This window comes from Podarcis filfolensis, assembly GCF_964270895.1.
Source record: "Podarcis filfolensis genome assembly, chromosome: 3".
Classification (NCBI taxonomy): Eukaryota; Metazoa; Chordata; class Lepidosauria; order Squamata; family Lacertidae; genus Podarcis; species Podarcis filfolensis.
Window position 1 is genome coordinate 72,257,390 of NC_139606.1, and position 22,101 is coordinate 72,279,490.

At 42.3% G+C, this 22,101-nt stretch overlaps 1 protein-coding gene and 1 long non-coding RNA gene across 9 annotated transcripts in view; one reads left to right on the plus strand and one right to left on the minus strand.

Annotated features, from left to right (window-relative positions):
- Positions 1-22,101, minus strand: part of PDE10A (phosphodiesterase 10A) — a 183,791-nt gene that overhangs the window by 124,510 nt on the left and 37,180 nt on the right. For 7 of the 8 annotated variants that reach the window (XM_083605845.1, XM_083605842.1, XM_083605857.1 and 4 more), the window contains one exon: positions 21,052-21,120. The exons of the other annotated variant lie outside the window; for it this stretch is intronic. In XM_083605845.1, the coding sequence (XP_083461971.1) occupies positions 21,052-21,079 (28 nt within the window). In that variant the 5' untranslated portion in view covers positions 21,080-21,120. Of the gene's footprint in view, positions 1-21,051; positions 21,121-22,101 lie in introns of those variants that run through there. 8 annotated transcript variants of the gene reach the window in all.
- LOC310759087 lies at positions 5,490-21,116 on the plus strand. The gene is made up of 3 exons (XR_014546203.1): positions 5,490-8,878; positions 9,064-19,035; positions 19,401-21,116. It is a non-coding gene; the product is annotated as an uncharacterized lncRNA (long non-coding RNA).

The following is a 22,101-nucleotide window of genomic DNA, read 5'->3' on the forward strand; positions in this document are numbered from 1 at the left end:
TTCAAGCTGCATTTAAACATGTAGTTCAGATGGGGCCTGAATGTGGATCCTATGCCTCTCCTTGGTTCAGGATCCACATTTAGGCCCCATCTGAACTATACATTTAAAGGCATAAAATCCTCCCCTATCTGCAAGGAGAGGACTACAGTGTCCTCCATTTTGGTAATATGGAGCCCTATGCAAGAGACTTTGGGGGGCCAGTTGATTGCACATTGACTGTTTTGCAGTTTTGCTCTTGTAGACTGCTTTTGATGTCAGTTGCGGTGGTCAGAGGAACCTCAGGTAGAGGATGATTCTGAATGATCTCATGGCTGTGCTACGGGTGGGTGGGTGGAGATTGCTATTTTGACAGACAATAGGGTATTTTTTTTCTTTTTAAAAAATTAAACTATTGTCAATCTTCCTTTAAAAATTAGGCTTCCCTGCATGTTTTATTGCAGAGCTGTTAATGTGAATGTGTAGACTGGATTGTTCAGTTATATAGTGCTGCATTGCTTCGCAGAATAACACAAGCAAAAATAAAAGGATCCTTGCCCCGATAAGTTTACAATTTAAGCTTTGACAAGTGGAAGTGCGGAGAATAAACAAGGAAAGGTAAAGGACCACATCCTTCTTGCTGAAGCTTAGAACTCTCTGGGAAATAGGGCAGTGATGCCTTTATTGCCTCTTCCTCTGCTCCGCTGTAAATATACTCTCTCTCCTTGTAGCTGTCAACAACTTTCCACAATAAAAGTCTAGCATACATACCACGAGAAATTCCATTTTTTAAATCAATAACACTTACATATGAGTAGCTGGGCACAACACTTCAGACAAAGACAATCTGTTGGTGACAGTTTGTTCTTGTATGTGTAAATTTAGCCCCTTTTCGCCTTGAGCTGTTCCCTGGACAATGAGAGCACAAAAGAAGCATTTGAGCAGAAGACAGAATCAGCATCGAAGGAGCTTTTGGAATATCATCGTGACTTAATTCTAATTCAGGCTTTCAGGGATTTAATAATCTTGTGTATTAGAGGGAAATAAAGCTGTTCTACTGACAGAATGATGAGCTTCTGCGACGGGAATACAGAACTTTAAAATGAACAATTTTGTTTCATTTACTGAATAGCAATGTGTAGTTCAAGCAGGTGAATTTTATGAAGGAACAAGAAGAACAAGTGCAGGTGGGTGGAAGGAAGATTAATATATGGCCAGCTAGACTTGTGTTAGAATCCATAGGGAAACCAGTCTGACCAGAGGTTCCTCTACTTATTCTTATTCTACCTTTGTATGTTGTTGCACGCCACTCGAATCTCTGAGCGGTACGAGATTCAAGGCACGTACTCAGGATCCATGTTTCCTTTTGGAAGGAGGCACAGTGGAGACAGTGGTGTGGTGTCTTTAGGATATATGTTTTGTTTATACAACCTGAGCCTACGATGGAGAGGTTCACAGCATCAACACCCTAAATGGGTCTTGCTTCTCCCATAGCCACAGCCTTAGATTCAAGCAGAAATCAGCCATGACTCTCTTTGCCTGCAGCTTTTCACCTTCCGTTTCTAGCTCACATAACTCCAAACTCTCAACTCTGGCTTTATTCCTTCTCACTATCTGTGAGTTGAGGGACATGTCCCAGAGAGCCCCTTCCTTTGGTTTCCTCACACCTCACCAAGAGGCTAGCCTGACTTGATTAGCTTTTAACACTTGCTGAGTCCAGGGATTAGAAGTCTGACACCCAGGGTAACACCCCCAAGCCTTGATTAAATTCTAACACTTACTGGATCCAGGGATTGGAGAGGTCTGGCAACCACAAACTCCTAATAATATTTATCGAGATAATGTGGCTACAGTACAAGCTGAATTAGTTTGCTCTCTACTTTCTGTTCCAAACTGATCTAAAATGCTAACTGTAGGCGTCATGTTAAATGAAGTGACATGCCATCTAGTTTCATTTTACAAGTAGCTCTTTATCTTCTGTTAAGTAATTTTAAAAATATATATCTTGCAGGGTCCTCTGTGAATTGCATCAGTCATGCTTACATTTACTGCAGCAGCTCTTATATAACACAGCATTTATGTGCAACATGATATAAAAATGACTGACCTGTGACAGATGGGCAAGAGTTTTGAGACTGATGGGGTTGGGTAGTGTTCCAAAGTCTCAGGGACATAAGCATGGCTGGACCCATCATTAGACACACTGAGGCAGCTGCCTCTGGCAGCTGATTTCGAGTGTCATGAAAGGCCAGCAAATAGTTAGCTGTGTTATTATTGTTGCATTTTCCCTGCTTGGGAGGATGAGTGGAACTTACAAGGTTTTCTGCCAAAAATAAAATAATATGCCTGGCCTTAGGTGCTGTATCCCTCATTTGCCAGGGGTGGGGGCTCATTTATTGTGCCACAATCAGTGTATTGGGCTGTGTACACACCATAAATTTAAAGTACACCACCCCCCACCTCAAGAACCTAGTTTGTTAGTCAGTCCATAGCTTTGATACTGAGCATTTGGAGAAGGATCATGGTAGCAGCCTTGTCTCTGATCCCAAATGCCATACAATGACTATTTATTGTCTGGGGGCAGCGGGTAGAAAAACCTCCTTCCATACCAGGAGACCAAATCTGTTTGCTTCATTTCTGCCAGTCACTATATATATTGCCAAAATGGACAACTGGAACACACATTCCCCTCTCAACTTGTCAGCATGCACTGGCTGAATACAGCTCCCTGGCACATGTCTACTGCATGTTTAAGAAAACACAGAATCATAGAATTGTAGGGTTAGAAGGGGCCCCAGTGGTCATGTAGTCCAAACCCTGCCATGCAGGAATCTCAGCACAAGGTCCCCCATTCAATTTGAACCCATACTGGACTCTGCTTAGCTCTGCAAATGTGCTAGCAGTTTTACTGTTGCACCACTGGTGTAAAACACTGGGGAAATAGGAAAAATTGTCCAGAAAACATTGCTGGAGGGGTAATAGCTAAGTGGTACGATTTGTATGTTGAAGGTTTGGTCTTTGGCATGTCCAGTTCAAAGGATTGCGTGGCAATCAATGTGAAAGATCTGTGCTGGAGAGTCACTGCTACTCAGCCTGGACTCTAAATAGACCATTGGTCTAACTCATGGCAGGGTACCTTCAATGGCACCACATCTTCACTGCAGCAAGCACCAAAGTAGCATAGGAAAACCGATAAGTGTGATTGTTTAATAAGGGGATTGGATTTGGTGTTTCAAAGGAATCTTTTTTTATGTTTAAAATAAATTTCTTTTTGAAAACAATGTATTAGGCAATGCCATAGGGTTAGGGAAAGCTGACCTAAAAATGAGACGGGAATAATCAAAGAGCAAACAGAAATAGGGCTTGAACATTTAACAGCTTGCAGCTGGGAATTATTCATTTTCATAATAATATTAAAGCTTACAAATTAATGTAAGGCTGGGTGGGTGGGTTGCATATTCAAAGAAGCATTTTTTCCCCTTGAAGATTTTAGACATGTCTTCAGTGTGACATTTGCAACACCCACACAGACCAACCTCTGGAGACCTGACAAACCCTACCTGATCAGATTTACTTTACAAACCATGGCAACACATTTGCATCGTCACCTTCTATTACTGGATACTATGAAATGTTGCATCTAACTTCAAGAGAATGCAGAGCTGTCCTTTCTCAAGCCCAGTGTACAATCAGAACTATGAATTCTGTCCCCACAAATCTGGTCACGCAGCTCAGTCTCCAAACTATTTAATACATCTTTCAATGAGAACAACTCTTCTAATGCTGCATGATTCACACACTGCCTAAAACAATAGCCCCCTTCAGATACTATATGAAGATATGGAGGCTGAGGAGGCAAGATTGCATGTGCCTGATCTTCACAGGTTTGTCATAAGGTCTGAAAGGAGCCTTCTGCATAAACAGAGGTATACACACGGAACAGCCATCCTGAACCTGGTGTCCTTCAGAAGTTTTGGACTACAAATGCCATCAACCATGCCGGCTGACGCTAATGGGAGTTGTGATCTGGAGGGCACCAGGTTAGAGCAAGTTAATGTAGAGCAGTGTTTCCCAAGTTTCGGTCTCCAGCTGTTTTTGGACTACAACTCCCATCTTCTCTGACCACTGGTCCTGCTAGCTAGGGAGATGGGAGTTGAAGTCCAATAACAGCTGGAGACCCAAGCTTGGGAAACGCTGGTGTACAGCAAGGGAAACCACAGAATCTTAGAGTTGGAAGGGACCTCAAGGGTCATCTAGTTCAACCTCCTGCAAATCTCAGCTGAAGCATCCATGACAGATAATTAGGGATGATCAGAGAAAAGGCGGAACTACTCAACACCTACTATGCCTCTGTCTTCACCCAAAAGGAAAGTGATGCCCAACCTGGTAATAACAGAATACATGATGTAAGGAGGGAGCTGCAGCCCAAGATAGAAAAAGAGGTAGTAAGGGATCACCTAGCTCAGTGGCGGAGCTTCATGCTCCAGCACCAGGGGGCGGAGAGCAGGTGGGGGCATGGCTGGCGTGCATCCGGGAAGCGTGGCACCCAATGCAGGCGGGGGGCAGCCGCGATGGCACCCCACCGGGATCGCGCTGCCGGGGACGGTGCGCTCCCCCCCCACTCCTCTTCCTCTGCCAGTGACCTAGCTACTTTAAAAGAATTCAAATCTCCAGGGCCTGATCAGATGCTTCTAAGTGTACTAAAGGAGCTTGCAGGTGTGATTTCAGAGTCTTTGAGATTTGCATTATTGTCAGTTCTTGTTGTTTTTTTAATCAGTTCTGTTTTTATGATATGGTATGGTTTTAAACTTGCACCAGGTTTATATTACGCATATGTTGGACGATGCCTTTGGAGGCTTTGTTTTAAACATGTATTTGCAAACAATAGATTGTACCCAACTAAATTCTCCTCAGAGTAGACCCATTAAAATGAATAGGCCTAAGTAAGTCATGTCTTTTAACTTCAATGGGTCTACTCTGGGCATGACTAGCCCTGGAGTCAAACCAATGCAAATTAATAAATGCACACTCTACACACACTTTTTCCTCTAATTGACCTTCATATAATTGCTGTATCACATGTGTGTCCTCATATATCAATATGAACCAAGTATTGTTCAGAGTGGGTGACAATGTTTCTTTCCCTCGCTTGCCCTCACAACAACCATCCAAGGGGAGGTATCAGCTTTCTCATTTAGCAAGTGAGGAACTGAGATGGGGGAAGGATGGCTTGTTCAGGTCCTTGGCTCTGGGTTGCTTTTGAGATTACATTTTCCCCACAATGCAGAGATAATTTCCATATAGGAAATGTACACAGCATAACATCTGACTTGCAGAGTATATGTGCTTTTGCTGTTATGAGCATATGCATCAGGCAATAAATACATACATTGGGGAAGATGCGAGGAATGAAGCCCTCAGCTTGGTACACAAATCCTAATCTTATTAAGTCAGCCCTGCTAAAAAGCTATCCAGTTAATAATGCTTTGAAAATTAATGCAGCTACATTGTCATTTTTCTTTCTAGAACTGCTGTGAAAACTTTGGTGGCTCTGAACTTTCAACGCTACTGGAAAAATACTGCTTCCATTAGCATGGATTGGAAGACCAAATATGGAATTTAACTCAACAGGATCATTGCATAACTTGGAGAAGTTATTTTATTTTAGGAACATTCAAAAGGCAAAAGGCGAATGGTCCATCATCCAAACATTATGGAAAATGAATTTTACAGGCAAGCTCTTCTAGATATTGGAATACCTGTTGCTAAACCTGAACTGCCAAAAACAACACACAAAATGACTGTGGTTTATACTGAAGTATCCAATTACTTAGAACCCAATAAAAACTTTTATTAGGCACAACAATAAATAGCATCATAGAAGCGCTTTTGAATAAGCAGGTGACAGAGTGCTGATGGATCACTAGGAAGAATGGAAGAAGGCATTAAGGGTTACCAGAATGAAATCGTTTTCTGTGATTGTTGTTGCTGCTGCTGCTATGTATATCCTGAAGTTCAAGGCTGGCAACACCACCTCATAACTCACCACCATCACCAACAACCCTAGGAAGTTGTTCCTAGTGGTAGAGCATCTATTTTGATTTCAGAAGGTCCTGGGTTCAAGCCCCAGCATCTCTAGCTAGGGCTGGGAATATCCCTAATCTGAAACCCTGGTGAGCTGCTGCCAGTCTGTGTAGACAATACTCAGCTAGATGTACAAATGGTCTGATTTCGTATAAGGAAGCTTCCTATATTCACGATTATTCCTAGTTTACAAAGTGGAGGAACTGCAGCAAAGAGAGAGTGCCATGGTCAAAGCTGCTCAGGACTAGACAATGATTTGAACACTGACCTGTCAATACCAAGTCTAAAGGGCATTCATGGGGAGGGGGAAATGGAAAATTTTAACAGTTTAAAATGCATGCGCATGTGATGACTGTGCATTGAACATCATGTTCATGGCACAGGTGCATGTGGCAGAGACCTGGGGCTCATCATGTCTCCCCATTGCATGAATATGTAATAGAGAACAGGAGGCTGTCATTGTGTAGTAAGTCAAGTGGCCATAACTCTACTTTGGGGGCATTTTTTTTCCCACCATCACAAGGAAGCAAGGGGTACTTTCTGTGATGAGCTAGATCCAAGCTGAACTTTTTAAAATTAAATACCTCTAAAAAATATGTGTATTTATTCTTTAAAAAATAATATGCTGCACTTTCTCGACAGATAACACAAATCTATTAACAACATTTTGAAAGACAGTGGGCTGCCTTCAAATTAAGTTGGTTGAACTCAGGACACACAGAAGTTACTTAGGGCAAGTTTAGTCATGATGACTTTGCTTAATTAAGTACCTTGCAGGTCAGTCCTATACTTGACTATTTAAAAGTAAGCCCTACTGAGTTCAGTAGGACTGAATCATAGATAAATGTCTTTCAGATAACAGACTCGGTCTGGATCAAAACCAGTTAAGAATCAAACTGAGAAATACATTACTGTAAAACAAATTTCAGTGTTTTGAAAATTTGGGGGAGGAGTGTCTGAACACCATCAGTTTTTCTTTGAAATAGGTATTTTGTGGTATCTACAACAGTTTCTTAGATTTTCAGATATATCTATAAGCCCCAAAAGACTGGAGACCTCTAGATTAAAGAGAAATAACAACATAGGCATTGATAGCTGTCTCCTCCATGAAGTCATGGTTTCAGCCTAAAACACAACCTCGATCTCCTCAGAGAAAAAGTGGGATGCAAATTAGGAATCAATTCATAATCAGAGTTTATTATAATTAACCATGCCCTCTTTTAATTTATATTTATTAATTTATTAGATTTATACCCTGCCTTTCCTCCCAAAGGTGCAAAGGGTGGTGTCATGGGGGTCTTAATGGAATATCAGAGCAGTTTTAGAAACAGCTGCCCCCAGGTTTTTGCATACAGATTACAGGTTATAGATTTTCACATACTGGGATTTTCATGTTCATGCAGATAGGGCCAGCAACAAGTTGAGGAATAAAAGGAAGGAATATTTTGAGCAAAAGACATAGATGAAAACCAGCTGGTAAAGCTCAGAAAGTTGACTCGGGGGAGGCTTCATGTGAAATTAAGCTTAGACTCTTCGCAACCAAAGTGTTTGAGTGACAAGCTGCTTAACTTAATTGCAAGTAAAAATGAAGTTCTTTAAAACTGAAGAGAACGTGAAAACTACAGTATTGTTAGCTTTAAAAGGAACATCAGAAGGAAAGTAAAGATGATTTTTGAAGCGCATAACAGAATAATGAGACACAAATAGCTAAAAAATATGAAGGATAACAATAAGATTCCCACAGTGTGCAGTTGGGCACACAAGCGCAAGCAGTTTCACGTGTGGTAAAAGATAGGGCTATGTAAATATCAGTATTTGAAAGGAAATTAATGAGATGTGCTTTTCTAGACATAAACACAAATTCTGAAAGCTCAGGGTATATCTACACTACAGACGTCTACTACAGCTTTATGGTAGACAGTCATGTGAGCTTGACCTCACCCTCAAAGGCACACTCCTCCATTGTCTCCCAAGACAGGTGCCAAACAGTCATGCTGTATAGGGCAGGGTAACCAACACTGCCCTCCAGGATTTTTTGGACTCCCAGCAGCCCCAGTCAGTGTGGGCAACCATCAGGAATGCTGGGAGTTGTAGTTCAAACACCTTTAGAGGGCACCATGCTGGCTAACTCTGGTATTGGACTTTGTCTAGGGAGGTTTGGCTTTAAATCCTTAATCAGTCTTTCTGCACACTGGGCACCCATGAGCCAGTCGCCATCTTTCAGCCTCACAGGATAGTTGTGAAGATCACATGCTAGCATCTCTTAACTGCACAAAAAAGAGTGTGGTCTCTTTAAAAGATAAGAATAACTGTGTGAAAATTCAAGTATTTAATTTTACCTTTTGTCTGAAAATGTAAAAAACAAAAAACAAAAAACAACCAACCACCCCACACACAAAAATCTCTTTGAGCAAGAATAAGCTTTAGGCAAGCTGCTATTTTCTCAGCTTCAGCTTCCACTTGCATTGCGCTAATAATACTGCTGACCTACCTTTCAGGGTTGCTGTAACCACTGCTGAAGTAATGTGAAGCACTTCAAATATAAAGCACCTATATATGTTCTAGGATTATTGGATCGATTGGTTTGCTTGTTACATTTTGATCCTGCTTTTCTACCAAACGGTGCTCTCTTTTTAGTTTAGGTGGGGGCAGTAAATTTTAGAAAAACTTGGAGTGAGTTTGACTTTCGGAAGAATTTATCTACAACCAAGTAGAGCTTCTGAACATGAACGTACTTAGGAACTAGGTGATGATGCTTCATAAAGGGACAAGCATTATTTTCCAATTTCCCATACTTGTCTTTGGGTGCGAGCAGGCAGTGGCGTAGCGTGGGGGGTGCAGGGGGGGCGGGCCGCACCGGGCGCAACATCTGGGGTTAGGGCAAATCCATGGGTTAGGGGGCGCAAATCCACGGGTTAGGGGGCGCAAATCCACGGGTTAGGGGGCGCAAATTACTTGCCTTGCCCCGGGTGCTGACAACCCACGCTACGCCACTGCGAGCAGGTGACAATCAAACTCCACCCCCGTTGATCCAGGGTTTTTTCCTCCTTATTTTGATTATATTTGATTATTTGGAATGGCCTGTTTGTTCTACAAGGCAAAGCTGGAAGGAAAGGAAGACCATTGTCACCGTGGCACATTCCTTTTGTCTGACTTGCTTCACATCCTCCTTAATTGCGTAGCTATGCAACTTATGTGGCAGCAAAGTATGCTGCTGTCTGAGGCCCGGGTCAGCCAAAATAAACACGAGGGCAGCGAGAATTAAGGGAAAGTGAGATAAGGCGGCCATAAACACGCTGTCCTCAAAAGCACCCGCTCCGTCCGGTGGAATCAAATAAGGCCCTCAATCTGACCTCATTGACACAATTCCCAACACTTTCCAGGTTTTCAAGTTATCGCTAAGGCAGTGAAAGTTAAAGCAGCTGCTCAAAATGGTTTCCCTGGCTTCCTTAAATTGACAGAAGCCTCGAGCGGAGGAAGCTGCCAGCAGAACACTGTTCCCTTTTGCGGCACTCAGACATTCATCTCTGCATGCTTAACCCCATTGTCTTAATGGGGTCAAACATGCATAGCTCAGTGCAGCCTTGCACTGAGGAGGAATGAGGAGGCTTAAGCGTAAGCTCCAGTCAGCTCAGGAAAGTGAAGATGCCACACAAGCATATCCACTTTAAGACAGGAAGGGCTTCATAGGGTAATGCTTGATTTTCCTTGTATGATGCTTTTCTACAAACCAGGGACAGTTTGGGGGGTCTCTGTGTTTCCCCACTGCGCTTTGAATGTGTGGTGCAAACAGCCTAAGTGGCAAAATACTTTAATTGTGATTTTTCCCTATTCCAGCATATCTCCACACACACACACACACACACACACACACACACACAATTCGGAGACTTTTATGTGTATGTATGTGCTCTGCAATGGCCTTTGAATTTGGGAGCCATAGAATTTATGTGGGCGGGGAGAGAAGGGATAACTTTTTCCACTGTTGCTTGGAAGATACACCAAAGAGTGGCAGTCCTTAACAACTGTAGCAGCATACCTGATACTATGGGAAAGATTATGTACTTGTAAAAATACGCCCCGTCACAAATAAATTCAAGTCGGCAACTGCCCCATATTAACTGAACTATTATGTACTGCTGTCTCCCCATGATCTGGACAACCTTCATTGGCTACAATCCTAGAGATTTGCCCTGCGGCAGAATGGATAAACAGTTTTCCTGCCAAGTCATCGTGGATTAGCTACAGCGGTGGCGAGGATAGCAGGATATGTGCAAGGGTAAGAGTTACAATGCATATTCCAGCTGTAACGTGAGATGGGATATTCAGAATGAAGGAACGTTTACATGCTGTGGAAACGATGCCCAGCATTTGGACTGAGCAGAAGGGCAAGTTCAGCGTCATGCTTGTCCTGACATCAAAGCACACTGGCCCCAAACAATTGGTGCTTAAACTCCAAAGATTCCACCACAAAGCTTTAGATACACATGCAGATTTATGTTAAGATGGGAGATCACCACAAAGGGAGAAATTGCACGTGACATGGGAAACCAGTGATGAGATTCCCAGTTTGTTTGTTTGTTTGTTTGTTTTTAAACTGGAACACAGGCTTGGTGGGCTGTGGTTTTAATTGCAACAACTGTGCTGGCATGGGGTTCTTAACCCTTTCCCCATGGTTGTTTTTGTGATCAGAATCACATATTGCATGGTTCTTCTCCAACTTGCAGTGGGGGAAAAGAGACAACCCCCCCCCAAAAAAAATGTCCCTGGTTTGTAGGAAAGCAATGTATTCGCCCACGATTATTATCACAGACCTGGCCTTGGGGGGGGGGGGGTTAAGCTAATACAGCTGCTGCAGCAATCAAATTTGTAGGTCACCAAAGCAGCATTTCAGCAGTAAACTAAAATTGGGATGCTCGTTACATGTCTCTCGTGTATTCTTTAGTTTAGCTGTAAATAAAATTAAACTCAAATGCAGTAGCAACAACAGTTCAAGATTCTGAAGTTTTATATCTACACTTGATCTTAGCCAAAAGGCCGAGAAGCGAAGTTTTATATCAAATACATCTCAGATGAAGGAAAGGTAGAGTATTCAAGACTGTGGACTAAATCACACATGGATGTACCTCTTTTAGCTATTACACATTTGATGATCTACAACTCAACATGTGGAATGATCTATTGAAATACACTCATTTATGTTGACACTGCATGCTCCCCGCACCCCCCTGGGATGCTCCCCGCTGCTGGCGCATGCCCACGGGTGGCTAGTGGCTAGTCCCACTCCACAGGCTGCTCCAGGTGCTGGAGCAGCTAGCTCCGCCTCTGGGTGGCAGGAGAGGCCAAAGAGGTAAATCTCCCAGAGGCAATAAACCTGTGGGGACAAATGGCTGAGAAGCAGAAGTGGGAGAGTTCTGTTACACTCAGGTCTTGCTTGCAGGCTTCCCACAGGCATCTGGGTAGCTTCTGTTGGAACAGGATGCTTGACTAGATGGACCATTGGCCTGATTCAGGACCAGCAGGCTCTTCTTCTGCTTATTCATAAGGTCTGAATACTTGTGAGAATGCTGAGGAACACCCTTCACTGCTGGAGTACATGGGAGCTGTTACAATGCCTCCTGTCCCATTTCACTGAACCAGCAGCCATTGGATACTCCTAAACCAGCGTCTACCTAAGACATTTTGCAAGCAGCAAATAGTGCCTCCTCTCCTAAGTCAAAGCCCACAGTGCTTAAGGCCAACCGAGTTATCATGGTACCTGAGTCAGAAAGCACCACAATCACTCCTCTCATTCTCTAACAATAAAAAAATTTTAACAAGCAATAATAATAAACTACTGACAGTTTATTATCATTTACCTGAGGCAGCTGCCTCATTCTACCTAATGGTAGGTTCAGCCCCACGTAAAGCTGCTCTCGTTAGGAAACAATTTTCAGTGGGTTTTTCCTATGCATGTGTGAGAGGATTTGTTCTGGGGTACTGCTGGTCTGCAGGCAATGCCCTTGAGAGTGTGACCTGCAATAAAACGAATGATTGCCTTATCAGCTGCCAACCACTCATGCAGGACATTTTCCCTCTGACATTTCAGTAGCTGGAATGAATTCTGGCTTTCCTGGCTCACTGTGTCAGGGTATGTAGCGTGGACCTGATGAAACTTTGGATGCACTTCTGCCTTTCCCAGCTCATTTTCATTGGGATCTCATGTGTGACCTCAGCAATTGCCCAGTCAGCAAAAGAGGCCTTAGTGAAAGCATTATTCCCCATCTGAGGATGATTGACATTTCTGTCTGCAAACTACTTGCCACTTTAATTTGGCCTTGTCTCTATTTTTAGTGCCATACATTTTCAGAAAAAGGGTCTGCTCTTTTGACTTTCTCTGTCAAGGGCCTGAAAGTGTGGTTTGACCCTTGGAGCCCAAACTAAGGCCAAGAGATACAAGCTTGCTTAAAGTAATAGCTTGCAGCCAATTACTTCAAAGTCACCTTCCGCCAGCATGCATTCATTCATTCATTCATTCAATCAATCATTTGAAGTATTTATAATCTGCACTTTCATAAAAGTATAACAAGGTGATTGTACAACACTGTAAATACTGGGTTGTTAAAAAGCAGGAATTCCTATTGCAAAGGCCCATCTGAACAATTTCATTTTCAGAAGACATCTAAAAGAAGGCTGAGGTGATTTCTGCAGATGAGTATAACATTATTCATGTAGTGTGGAAAAAGTGGATAGAATTTTATCCATCTCCCGTATTACTAAGACCCAGGTTCACCCAATTAAGCTAAAGGATGGGGGAGTCAGGATAGAGAAAAGCAAATACTTCGTCCCACAGTGCGTAACTAAACCCTGGCATGTTCCGCCACAAGATGTTGTGATGGTCCCTAACGCAGACAGCTTTGAAGGGTGATAAGACCAAATTCATGGAGGATAAGGCTATTGAACGCTACTAGTCACGGTGGCTATATATTTCCTCCTGTATCAGATGCAATGCACTTCTGAATATCAATCATTTGGGAGCAGGCAAACAGAAGAGTGAGGTCATGGTCGTGCCATAGGAACAGAGGAAGGAGCTGCCTTATACCAAGTCAGACCATGGGTCCACCTAGCTCAGTACTGTTGACACTGACAGCAGTTCCTCAGGGTTTGAGGTAGGAACCTTTCCAAGCCTGACCTGGAGGTACCAGAGGCTGAACTTGGGACCATTTAAAAGCAGGGCCAGCCCACCCATAAGGCAAGGTGAAGCGACTGCCACAGATGGCAGGTCCACCAGGACAGCAACTCCCTATGTTGGCCTTTCTTTTCCCCTTGTTCCTGATGTAGATCTTCCCTGGCAGGGAGCAAGTCTCTATTTCGGGGTCTGCCTCAGATGCCAAAATGGCTTGAGCCAGCACTGTACCACTTAGCTACGGCTTTTTGTGCTGGCCCGCTTCTAATTTGGCTGGGCACTGTGGGGATCACACAGGGTCCACGGATGTTTCACCGTCTATTGATTCCTGTGCCACCACTTTATTTCTCGTTGCCACCACCCAGGCCCTACCTGGTACAATACTGAGCACTGTCAGGGTTAAACTGGAACATAAACTTTTGTTTATTTATTGCAGTTTAACAAGCGTGTGGTTTCATAAATGGTATTGGTCAATTACAAACATGGGGTGCCTATCCAGTCCTATAACGTCCGCTACCTGCTCTCACTCACTAAACCACCTCTCAGATATTTACTTGTCTTCCTAGCTCCTAACTGTTCCTGTCTCAGCTTATTTCGCTACACTAACTCAACCTCCCCACAGACTCTATCCCAATTCACTCCCACTCCAACCAACCACCCAACCAACCACCCAACTCCCCCTTTACCCCTCCCAGAGCTGGTTTTATAGTCCCTCTGACTCCACCCCCTGGGTTCTGATTGGGTAACTTGTTTAACTATTTCACCTCCAGCACTCTCATATGTTAACGTCAAAGTCACTATGTGAACAGAACACTGGACTGGACTGGACTGGACTGGACTGGACTGGACATTGGTCTGATCAATTGGGTTTTTTCTTAAATTCTACAGCTTAAAAAAATGGCCCTATAGCATTCCTTTCCTAATTGATTTCTACATCAAGGATTGGGAACCTTTGGCTCTCCATATGATAATGGCTTCATTCCCATCAGCCCCAAATAGCATGGTCAGGAACGATGGGAGTTGTAGACCAAGAACATATGGAGGGCACAGTTTCATAACTCTGATCTACAGGGATTAAAGATGCAGACACATAAAAAGTCATCTTCCTTGTTTCACATCCTTTCCAGAATTATTCAGGGGAAATTGCCTGTGCTGCTTATGTTTCCATGCAAGTCTTTCTCTTAGCACTTAACAGCTTTCTGACTAATTCTGAATTAGCTTTATGGGGGAAGGGGGGAGAAGAAGATGATTTCAGTTTCTCTGCACTCCAAACATTTTCCTGCTTGACAGCTCTGCCAGTGTGGGGGAGAGATCTGTGATGGCTTGAACTCACGCAATAGAAGTTACTTTTGAAATGTCTTAGCTATTCAAATGCAGATTTTGCTAGCACCACGTATCTGAAGAATTTCCAATACAAACCTGTGTAGGATTTTATTTAAAGCAGGTGTCTGCCTTTTTCAGCATTTGTTTACATGGCCAAAGAGACACGAGTGTGTTCTTTGCACATAGTGGTATGTACATGGCAGACTTGGAATTTCCTGTGTGAATGCAATGATCTCTGCAGGAAAATTATTATGTTCAAAACGGAGAGGACAGAAACAAGATGGTAAATGTAAATCAGCTGGAGGAAGTAACTGTCTTTTATGTCCTGAGAATAATCATCTTGCTGAACCACAATTGTTACACAATTGCAATTTTTAGTGGGTGGTTCAGTCTTCTTCCCTGTCAAATTGTGTTTCTGTTGTGTGAGGACAGCACATCTTTCCAGTACCCAATCAGCAAGATACAGTCACTGGGAAAAGTGCATTTCTTCTCCTAGCTACTATGTACTAAAGACTATATTGTGAAATTACCCTGAGTCAAATACTGTTCATTTTTTGGCACAAAGAAGCGCTTTGGAGGTTAGGAGCTTCCCAAGCTTATCTTTTTATTATTTTTATTCTTTTCCATTCCCCCCCCCCAAAAAAGATATTTATTGAAACTTAACATATATACATAATAACCAAAATTTCCAATGATTCCCTCACATAAAATATAATATCTAAATTACAACAGCTACTTAATTATACTTAATTATAAAACCCACCATCCACCCTCTACTTCCCTCCACAGCAATTCAACTTTCTTTATATTTCTTTCTACCTTTTTTTCTTGCATTCTATAATAAATTATTTTTGTAACATTCTGATTTTTCTTTCTTTCTTTATTGGTTTTGTTATTGCTTACATTTTTTATTCTAAGCCTATTAGCATGTCATTTTTAGAACAATATTTTGACATATAATCTTCGAAATACTTCCGCTCCATTCTTAACTTTTGATTTGATTGATATCTTATAATTGAAGTTAATTTTGCCAAAAGAAGCACTTTGGAGGTTCGGAGCTTCCCAAGTTTATCTTTTTAGTGCTGCCCTCCTTCCAGATAATCTGCTGCTCTAACACCATTTTGGTTTTGTTTTGAAATGACAGCGTCATGATAGTAACAGCAGCATAATCACACAGCTGATTAGATTTAGCAATCTGACTAACTTGGGGAAAGTAAGATAATTCAGAATGAAGTAAATGCTCTCATTCTGAATGAGCTTCATTTGTTCTCAAAGGCATTGTCAAGGAGGTGACTATGTTTGCTGCTATGAAGAAAAAGGACAGAGGAAAGAAAAAGTCATGTTTGGAGCTTCAGCCAGTCACAGCTGCAAATAAATTCAAAATGGATGCTGTTTCCTGAATGCTAGGTGTGTGGAGGGCACAGTGATGAGGGGGTGCCTTCTCTCTTCATTATCTCTGGGCAATCACTGAGTCACTGAAAAAGGAGGGTGCTTTTCATGGTGAGAGAAGAATAAAAGTCTTCAGACCACCCACTGGCTGGCCTGCCTTGGTTTGGCTTGACCCAACTGGGGCCATCACAGGGAGCAGCCCTCAGACACTGAAACCTTTGACAATTGAGCAGTTTTTTAAAGAATATGCAGTGGTACCTCAGGTTACAGACTCTGCTAACCCAGAAATAGTACCTGGGGTTAAGAACTTTGCTTCAGGATGAGAACAGAAATCATGCAGCGGCAGTGCAGCAGCAGCAGGAGGCCCCATTAGCTAAAATGGTACCTCAGGTTAAGAACAGTTTCAGGTTAATAACGGACCTCCAGAACAAATTAAGTTCTTAACCCAAGGTACCACTGTGTGTGTGTGTGTGTGTGTGTGTTTGTGTGTGTGTGTGTAGATAGTCCCTTCACCCCCACTTTTGTGTCACATCTTGCTCTATGAAGAGCAACACTTGACACGATAAAGGTTTTGTCCAACTGTAGATTGGAGGAGGGTTTCTTACGCACCAACATCTTTGCTTTTTGTTTTACAACCCAAAACTACATTGGGGCATAACCAGAAAGGAGGAAGCCAGAGTTGGCAATTCTTGAAATAATTATTCTTGAATGAGTGAAATAATTCTGGTACCCGGGGGGGGGGGTTAGAGGTAGAGCTCCCCAGTGCATCATTTGCAGCTCTGTGGCTTTTTTGCAGGAATGGGGTCTGGATGCAACACATTTCTGTTAACCGAGACTTGTATGTAACAACATACAACACTTTTTTGCAGGCTACTAACTTCTGTGGGCTTATTTAGTTGGTTATATTCACCAATGCTGTGCGGCCCAAACAAAACTACACTCTAAGGGGGGAAAGCCCATCGTGTTTTTCTGACAACTGGCCCAGAAACATGCCAGCCAACCCTGGCTTGACTAGGCTTCCTCCTCCACCCCACCCCAATTAGCTGAAAGCCTAGTGACTGCCTGCTCCTGAAAAACTAATTACACATTCCCTCTCATTTGTAGCACGTTGTTTTCCTTTCTGCCTGTGTGTGCAGGGTACGCTCATAACAAAACAGCATTTTCTTATTTTTTCCCAGCCTCCCAAATATTATTCTTCCATGACTCCACTGAATGGATGCGCAGGCAAAAGGGTGTTCAGTCCAGAAGAGAGAACAGTGCAAAGGCAGAGACACAGAAGTCGTGCTGCCCTCTAGTGTACAAAATAGCAATAGCATTTGGAGCACAATATTTTCTATAGAAAGCACAGAAAAGGTAAGTATTTGTGAGGAGATATAATAAAGCACAAATGAAGGCATATCCTTGCCACAATTAATCTTTAAGATCCCTCTTTGTTCTCAATGTAAACACAATGAGCAAAACAGCAATGCACATTTTGAATCAAGTAAAATGGCTCAGTACAAGATCACTTGGGTGAAGGTATTTCATTCAGTGTGAAAAATTTTTGTGAACAAGTCTGGTTCTTGCAGTATGCCCATCTTTCAACCCTGTATGTCTTTCGACCCTTCACAAAATATCCTCATGGAGGAAACACATGCAAGCAAAAACAAATGCCCCCTTCTCTACCTTTGCCATTTGTTTGGGCTGGAATCCTAAGCATACTTACCAGAGAGTAAGCCCCATTAAACTCCATGAGACATTCTTCTGAGGACACAATATTAAGATTGCATTGTGAGATTCAGAAGTAAGAGTGTGAAATGAAAGGGGAGACGGGTCGATTGAATCTTTTGACCTCCTACTCATACTGTGACCCCTAACTGGCTGTGAAAATAAATACAAATGCAGAGGAAAGAGAAGATCGGGATGGTGTGCCCCACAGCAATGGGGAGGGCAACTGGATTGCAATGGACAATATCACAAAGAGCCTATTTACTTTTTAAAATCCTTCATAATAATTATACAACCATGTCATAAACACAGTGAGATCATTGCTTTTTTATTCATTGAAGGGATTTGTGTCTTTGGCTTGTGCACCTACCACGCAGATCCATTTGTTTATAATAACAGTCACTCTGTGTGCAGAAGCAGTGAGTCGGCTGAGATAGAGGTGGTCCTGATAAATCATGGCATGTAGCCTGAGCCATAGCAGTGAGGAGAGCGGTGCTCTGCCATCCATAAAAGGCATCTCCTCATTGTACAACGTTCTGTGGAGTGTATGCGGCCTGCTATTATTAATACCCATTCCTGTAGCACTTTAAATGTGGAGAATCCTTTAAAATCTCTCCCGGTTCATCCCAGTCATCCTGTTTATGACTATTCCTTTTTACATGAGAGCAACCAAGACACAGAAATGGGCCACCCAGCATGTATGTGGTTGTGCAAAGGTTTAACTCAAAACTTTCCAAGCCAAAATTCAACATCCAACCCACTAAACCACAAACAGGCCCCATTTTGTTAGGACTATCTTTCCTGCACACTATTAATAGAATGCACACTTCTTCAGATACACTTCTTCAGATACACTTCAGATACACTGAAGAAGTATCTGAAGAAGTGTGCATGCACATAAAAGCTTATACGAAGAACAAAATTAGTTGGTCTCTAAGGTGCTACTGGACAATTATTTATTTATTTATTTATTTATTTATTTATTTATTTATTTATTTATTTATTTTGACTGCGTCAGACCAACATGGCTACCTACCTGAAACTATTAATAGCAGTTTTACATTTCTATGCATTTACATCGGACCATTTATCAGTTGCTTTAAGCTTTCGTGTGTGTGCACTATTACATTTGCATTCTCTTCCATCGCAGAGCAATAGCAAAGCTGTCGAAACCAAAATAAGCAACAGAAAGAGCATGTCAAAAATGACTCTTAAAATCCTTCACAGAAAGCACAACATTCCCAACCAAACTGTCAAAATTCAGGCACTGATGCACAGAGGAGTAGCAGGGACAGCTGTACCTTCCTAGCTAGAAGAGAGAGAAATGTCAAATGTAAACAGTCAGAAAAACCTTCAGATGCAGCTCTTGCTACCCAAGTGTGTGCGACCAGGTAAAGGTAAAGGGACCCCTGACCATTAGGTCCAGACGTGGCCAACTCTGGGGTTGCGGCGCTCATCTCACTTTGCTGGCTGAGGGAGCCAGCATACAACTTCCAGGTCATGTGGCCAGCATGACTAAGCTGCTTCTGGTGAACCAGAGCAGCACACGGAAACGCCGTTTACCTTCCCGCCGGAGCAGTACCTATTTATCTACTTGCACTTTGACATGCTTTCGAACTGCTATGTTGGCAGGAGCAGGGACCGAGCAACAGGAGCTCACCCCTTCACAGGGATTTGAACCACCGACCTTCTGATCGGCAAGTCCTAGGCTCTGTGGTTTAACCCACAGTGCCACCCGCGTCCCGTTTGTGACCAGAAGAAGCATTAAATACACTGAGGAGGGTGTTGTAGGAATCAATGTGGGGTGGCTCTGCCCTGCTCCACTACCCCAGCCTGCCACTGGATACAAGCTTCAATTTAAATAAGTCTCTTACCCAGGCATGGTGAGAGCATTTACTAGCAAATCCATAAAACAATTCCAAATTCTCAAGGATCTGAGCTGCAGTATCACCCTTCTTGAAGTGGACTATCTGGATATCGAAAATACTGATCAGAACAGTTTTCAGATCCTCTGTCTTTCTTGGGATTGCAATTCATGTTAGGGATGCACCAATGTTCACTTCTTCCAGTATGGGAGCGAATGCAATGCTTTGGGGCCACAGTATTCACTGAGCGCTCACACATGCACACACCACATTTCCTGATAGACTTCTGCTTCGGTGCCATTTTCATTAAGCCGGGTCTTCTTGGGACCAGTGATTCCAATCGATAGAGAACCACACAGTACACATAAGGATATCACAGGGCTAGGCAACCAGTCAGACTTGAGAGTGAGGGCAATGCTTCTTTCATCAGCATTGCCCCAAGTTTTGAACTGATGGGTTTAGCTCCTTTTCTGGCTCTTAATTGTCACAGCTCCACCTCATCACACATCCTGTTTCTAACCTTAATATTGAATGTATGGAAGATCTGCTGTGCCCCCATTCCTGCATTATCTAAGTGTCGCATGCAAGTGTGGCAGTGTGGGTTTTCAACTGCTGTTTCCAAAGGCTGTTAGCAGCTCAACTCTTTGCTGCTGTTGAGTAAAAGATACAGGTAACAGAGGAAGTAGCATTGCTTTATGTCTCTTTAAATCTGTCGCAACTGTGGTTGCCAATAGATGCAACAGTAACCCACCCCAATTTACTTCTCCAGCAACCCACAGAACATCAATGATACATTGCAGCAAAATTCAAATAAACCTAAAATGACAAATATCACCGAAAGATGAAAAAGACAAAATCACTGTGGAGGAAATGAGCAGTTTAGTGAAAGCATCTCTGAAGAATTCCAGGTTGAGAAGAACGTCAAGTTATAAAACTTAAATCACATCATATTAACACTATATGGAGAAGATAACTTGATGAGGCAAGGGGCCTTTATAATAGCTAGGAGTGTAATTCAAAATTATTTTGGCATGTTTCTATTGATATATTTTATTCTATAAGATATAGATAATTAGTTGGGCTGTGCCGAATATTATCCATATTCTCCAGGCCAAAAGCAGTAGATCATAGGGGAAATGCTTGGGGATATTTTAAAAATAATTTGCTTGGGTCATCTTTTGTATCCTGTTTGGCACCATTGTTTCCCACCACTGTTTTGACACATTGTTTCTCAACTCTGATTATCCCTTCCTTCTGCTTCCCAGACTGGTCACATGCAGGACACCAGCCAATCGCAATATAGTAAATAGGATGGCGTCACAACGCAAAATAGTCAGATATGGCCATGTGGTTATGTCACTGATAGCAAGAAAGGGCAATAAGAATTAAACAAACATTTTTGGAAGCAATGCCAATGAAGCTGTTGAAAAACATGAGTGCTTTTTTAACACTGCAGAAAATGATCCTAATAAATTCGGCTCAGCCCTTCTAATTACTGTTATTTTATTAAATTTCCAAATAGCAAATGATTATATACTATACCAGTTAACTGCTGCAGAGTGCGCTGCATCAGGCATTTCTGTGCCACAAAAGTACTTTCTGAGTTTGTTCCTATAAAGATAGCAAACAAAAGAGAAGGGTCACAATATCCTTAGGCAAAGGGTCAGGGAATTCTAGATTTAAATTCTACTGTTTATTCTTCCCCTTTTCTGTCAGCCATTGGTGCAAACGTTTTTCTCCTTCACTGTTTGTATTTTATTTTTTAAAAAATACCTCTACATCACCTTTCTAGGCAATGCCTGTTCAAGGCAGCTTACAGCAGTAAAAAAAAAATTACAAAATTTCTAATGAATGGGATATAGTCTCAAGTGCCAAGTTCATACTAATAAGAATTGCAGAACTCACATATCAATCACACCATCATCGGCAGTAATAATAGCAGCAGCAATAGTAGTATTTATTTATTTAAATGTTATTAAATTATTTCAACATATAACTATAGATAGAGAGGGAGACACACAGTTACAGAAAGCAAGGACTGAACATTCCACGTATCAGCTGATGCGTGGAGAGTTCAGTCCTGCTTTGTGCCACATCTCTGCCCACCCCAGTGGGATGACCCATCTGCTGATTTTGTGATGTCAGTAGGATGTCAGGTGGCCAAAATAGCTTCTTTTAAACTTCCGTGTCCTATCAATATACAGTATTACCAGTCAATAAAAATTATTGTGGGTATATAAATAATAGATTGAAATGCTTTTGCAAGACAAATCTTTCCTATTATCCTTGCTGAAATTTGAGATTCCAAAGTCTGCCACTGCTGCGGATCCTGCCTGAAGTGGCTGCCCCTTTGCCTTATGGGGGTGGCAGTCCTGGGGTGGGGGTATAAAGATCTGGCCTGCTGGTCCAAAAGGGTTCCCCATCCCTGCCATACACCCTACACTGAGTAGAGGGTTGAACTAGATGACCTCATGGTCCACTATAAAATTACATCATTCTATGCTAGCATAAAGATAACTGCATAAATTTGGGAAACAAAACAAAAGGATATAAAGCTTGCCCACTGCAGCACCACATCATAAATAAGGCATT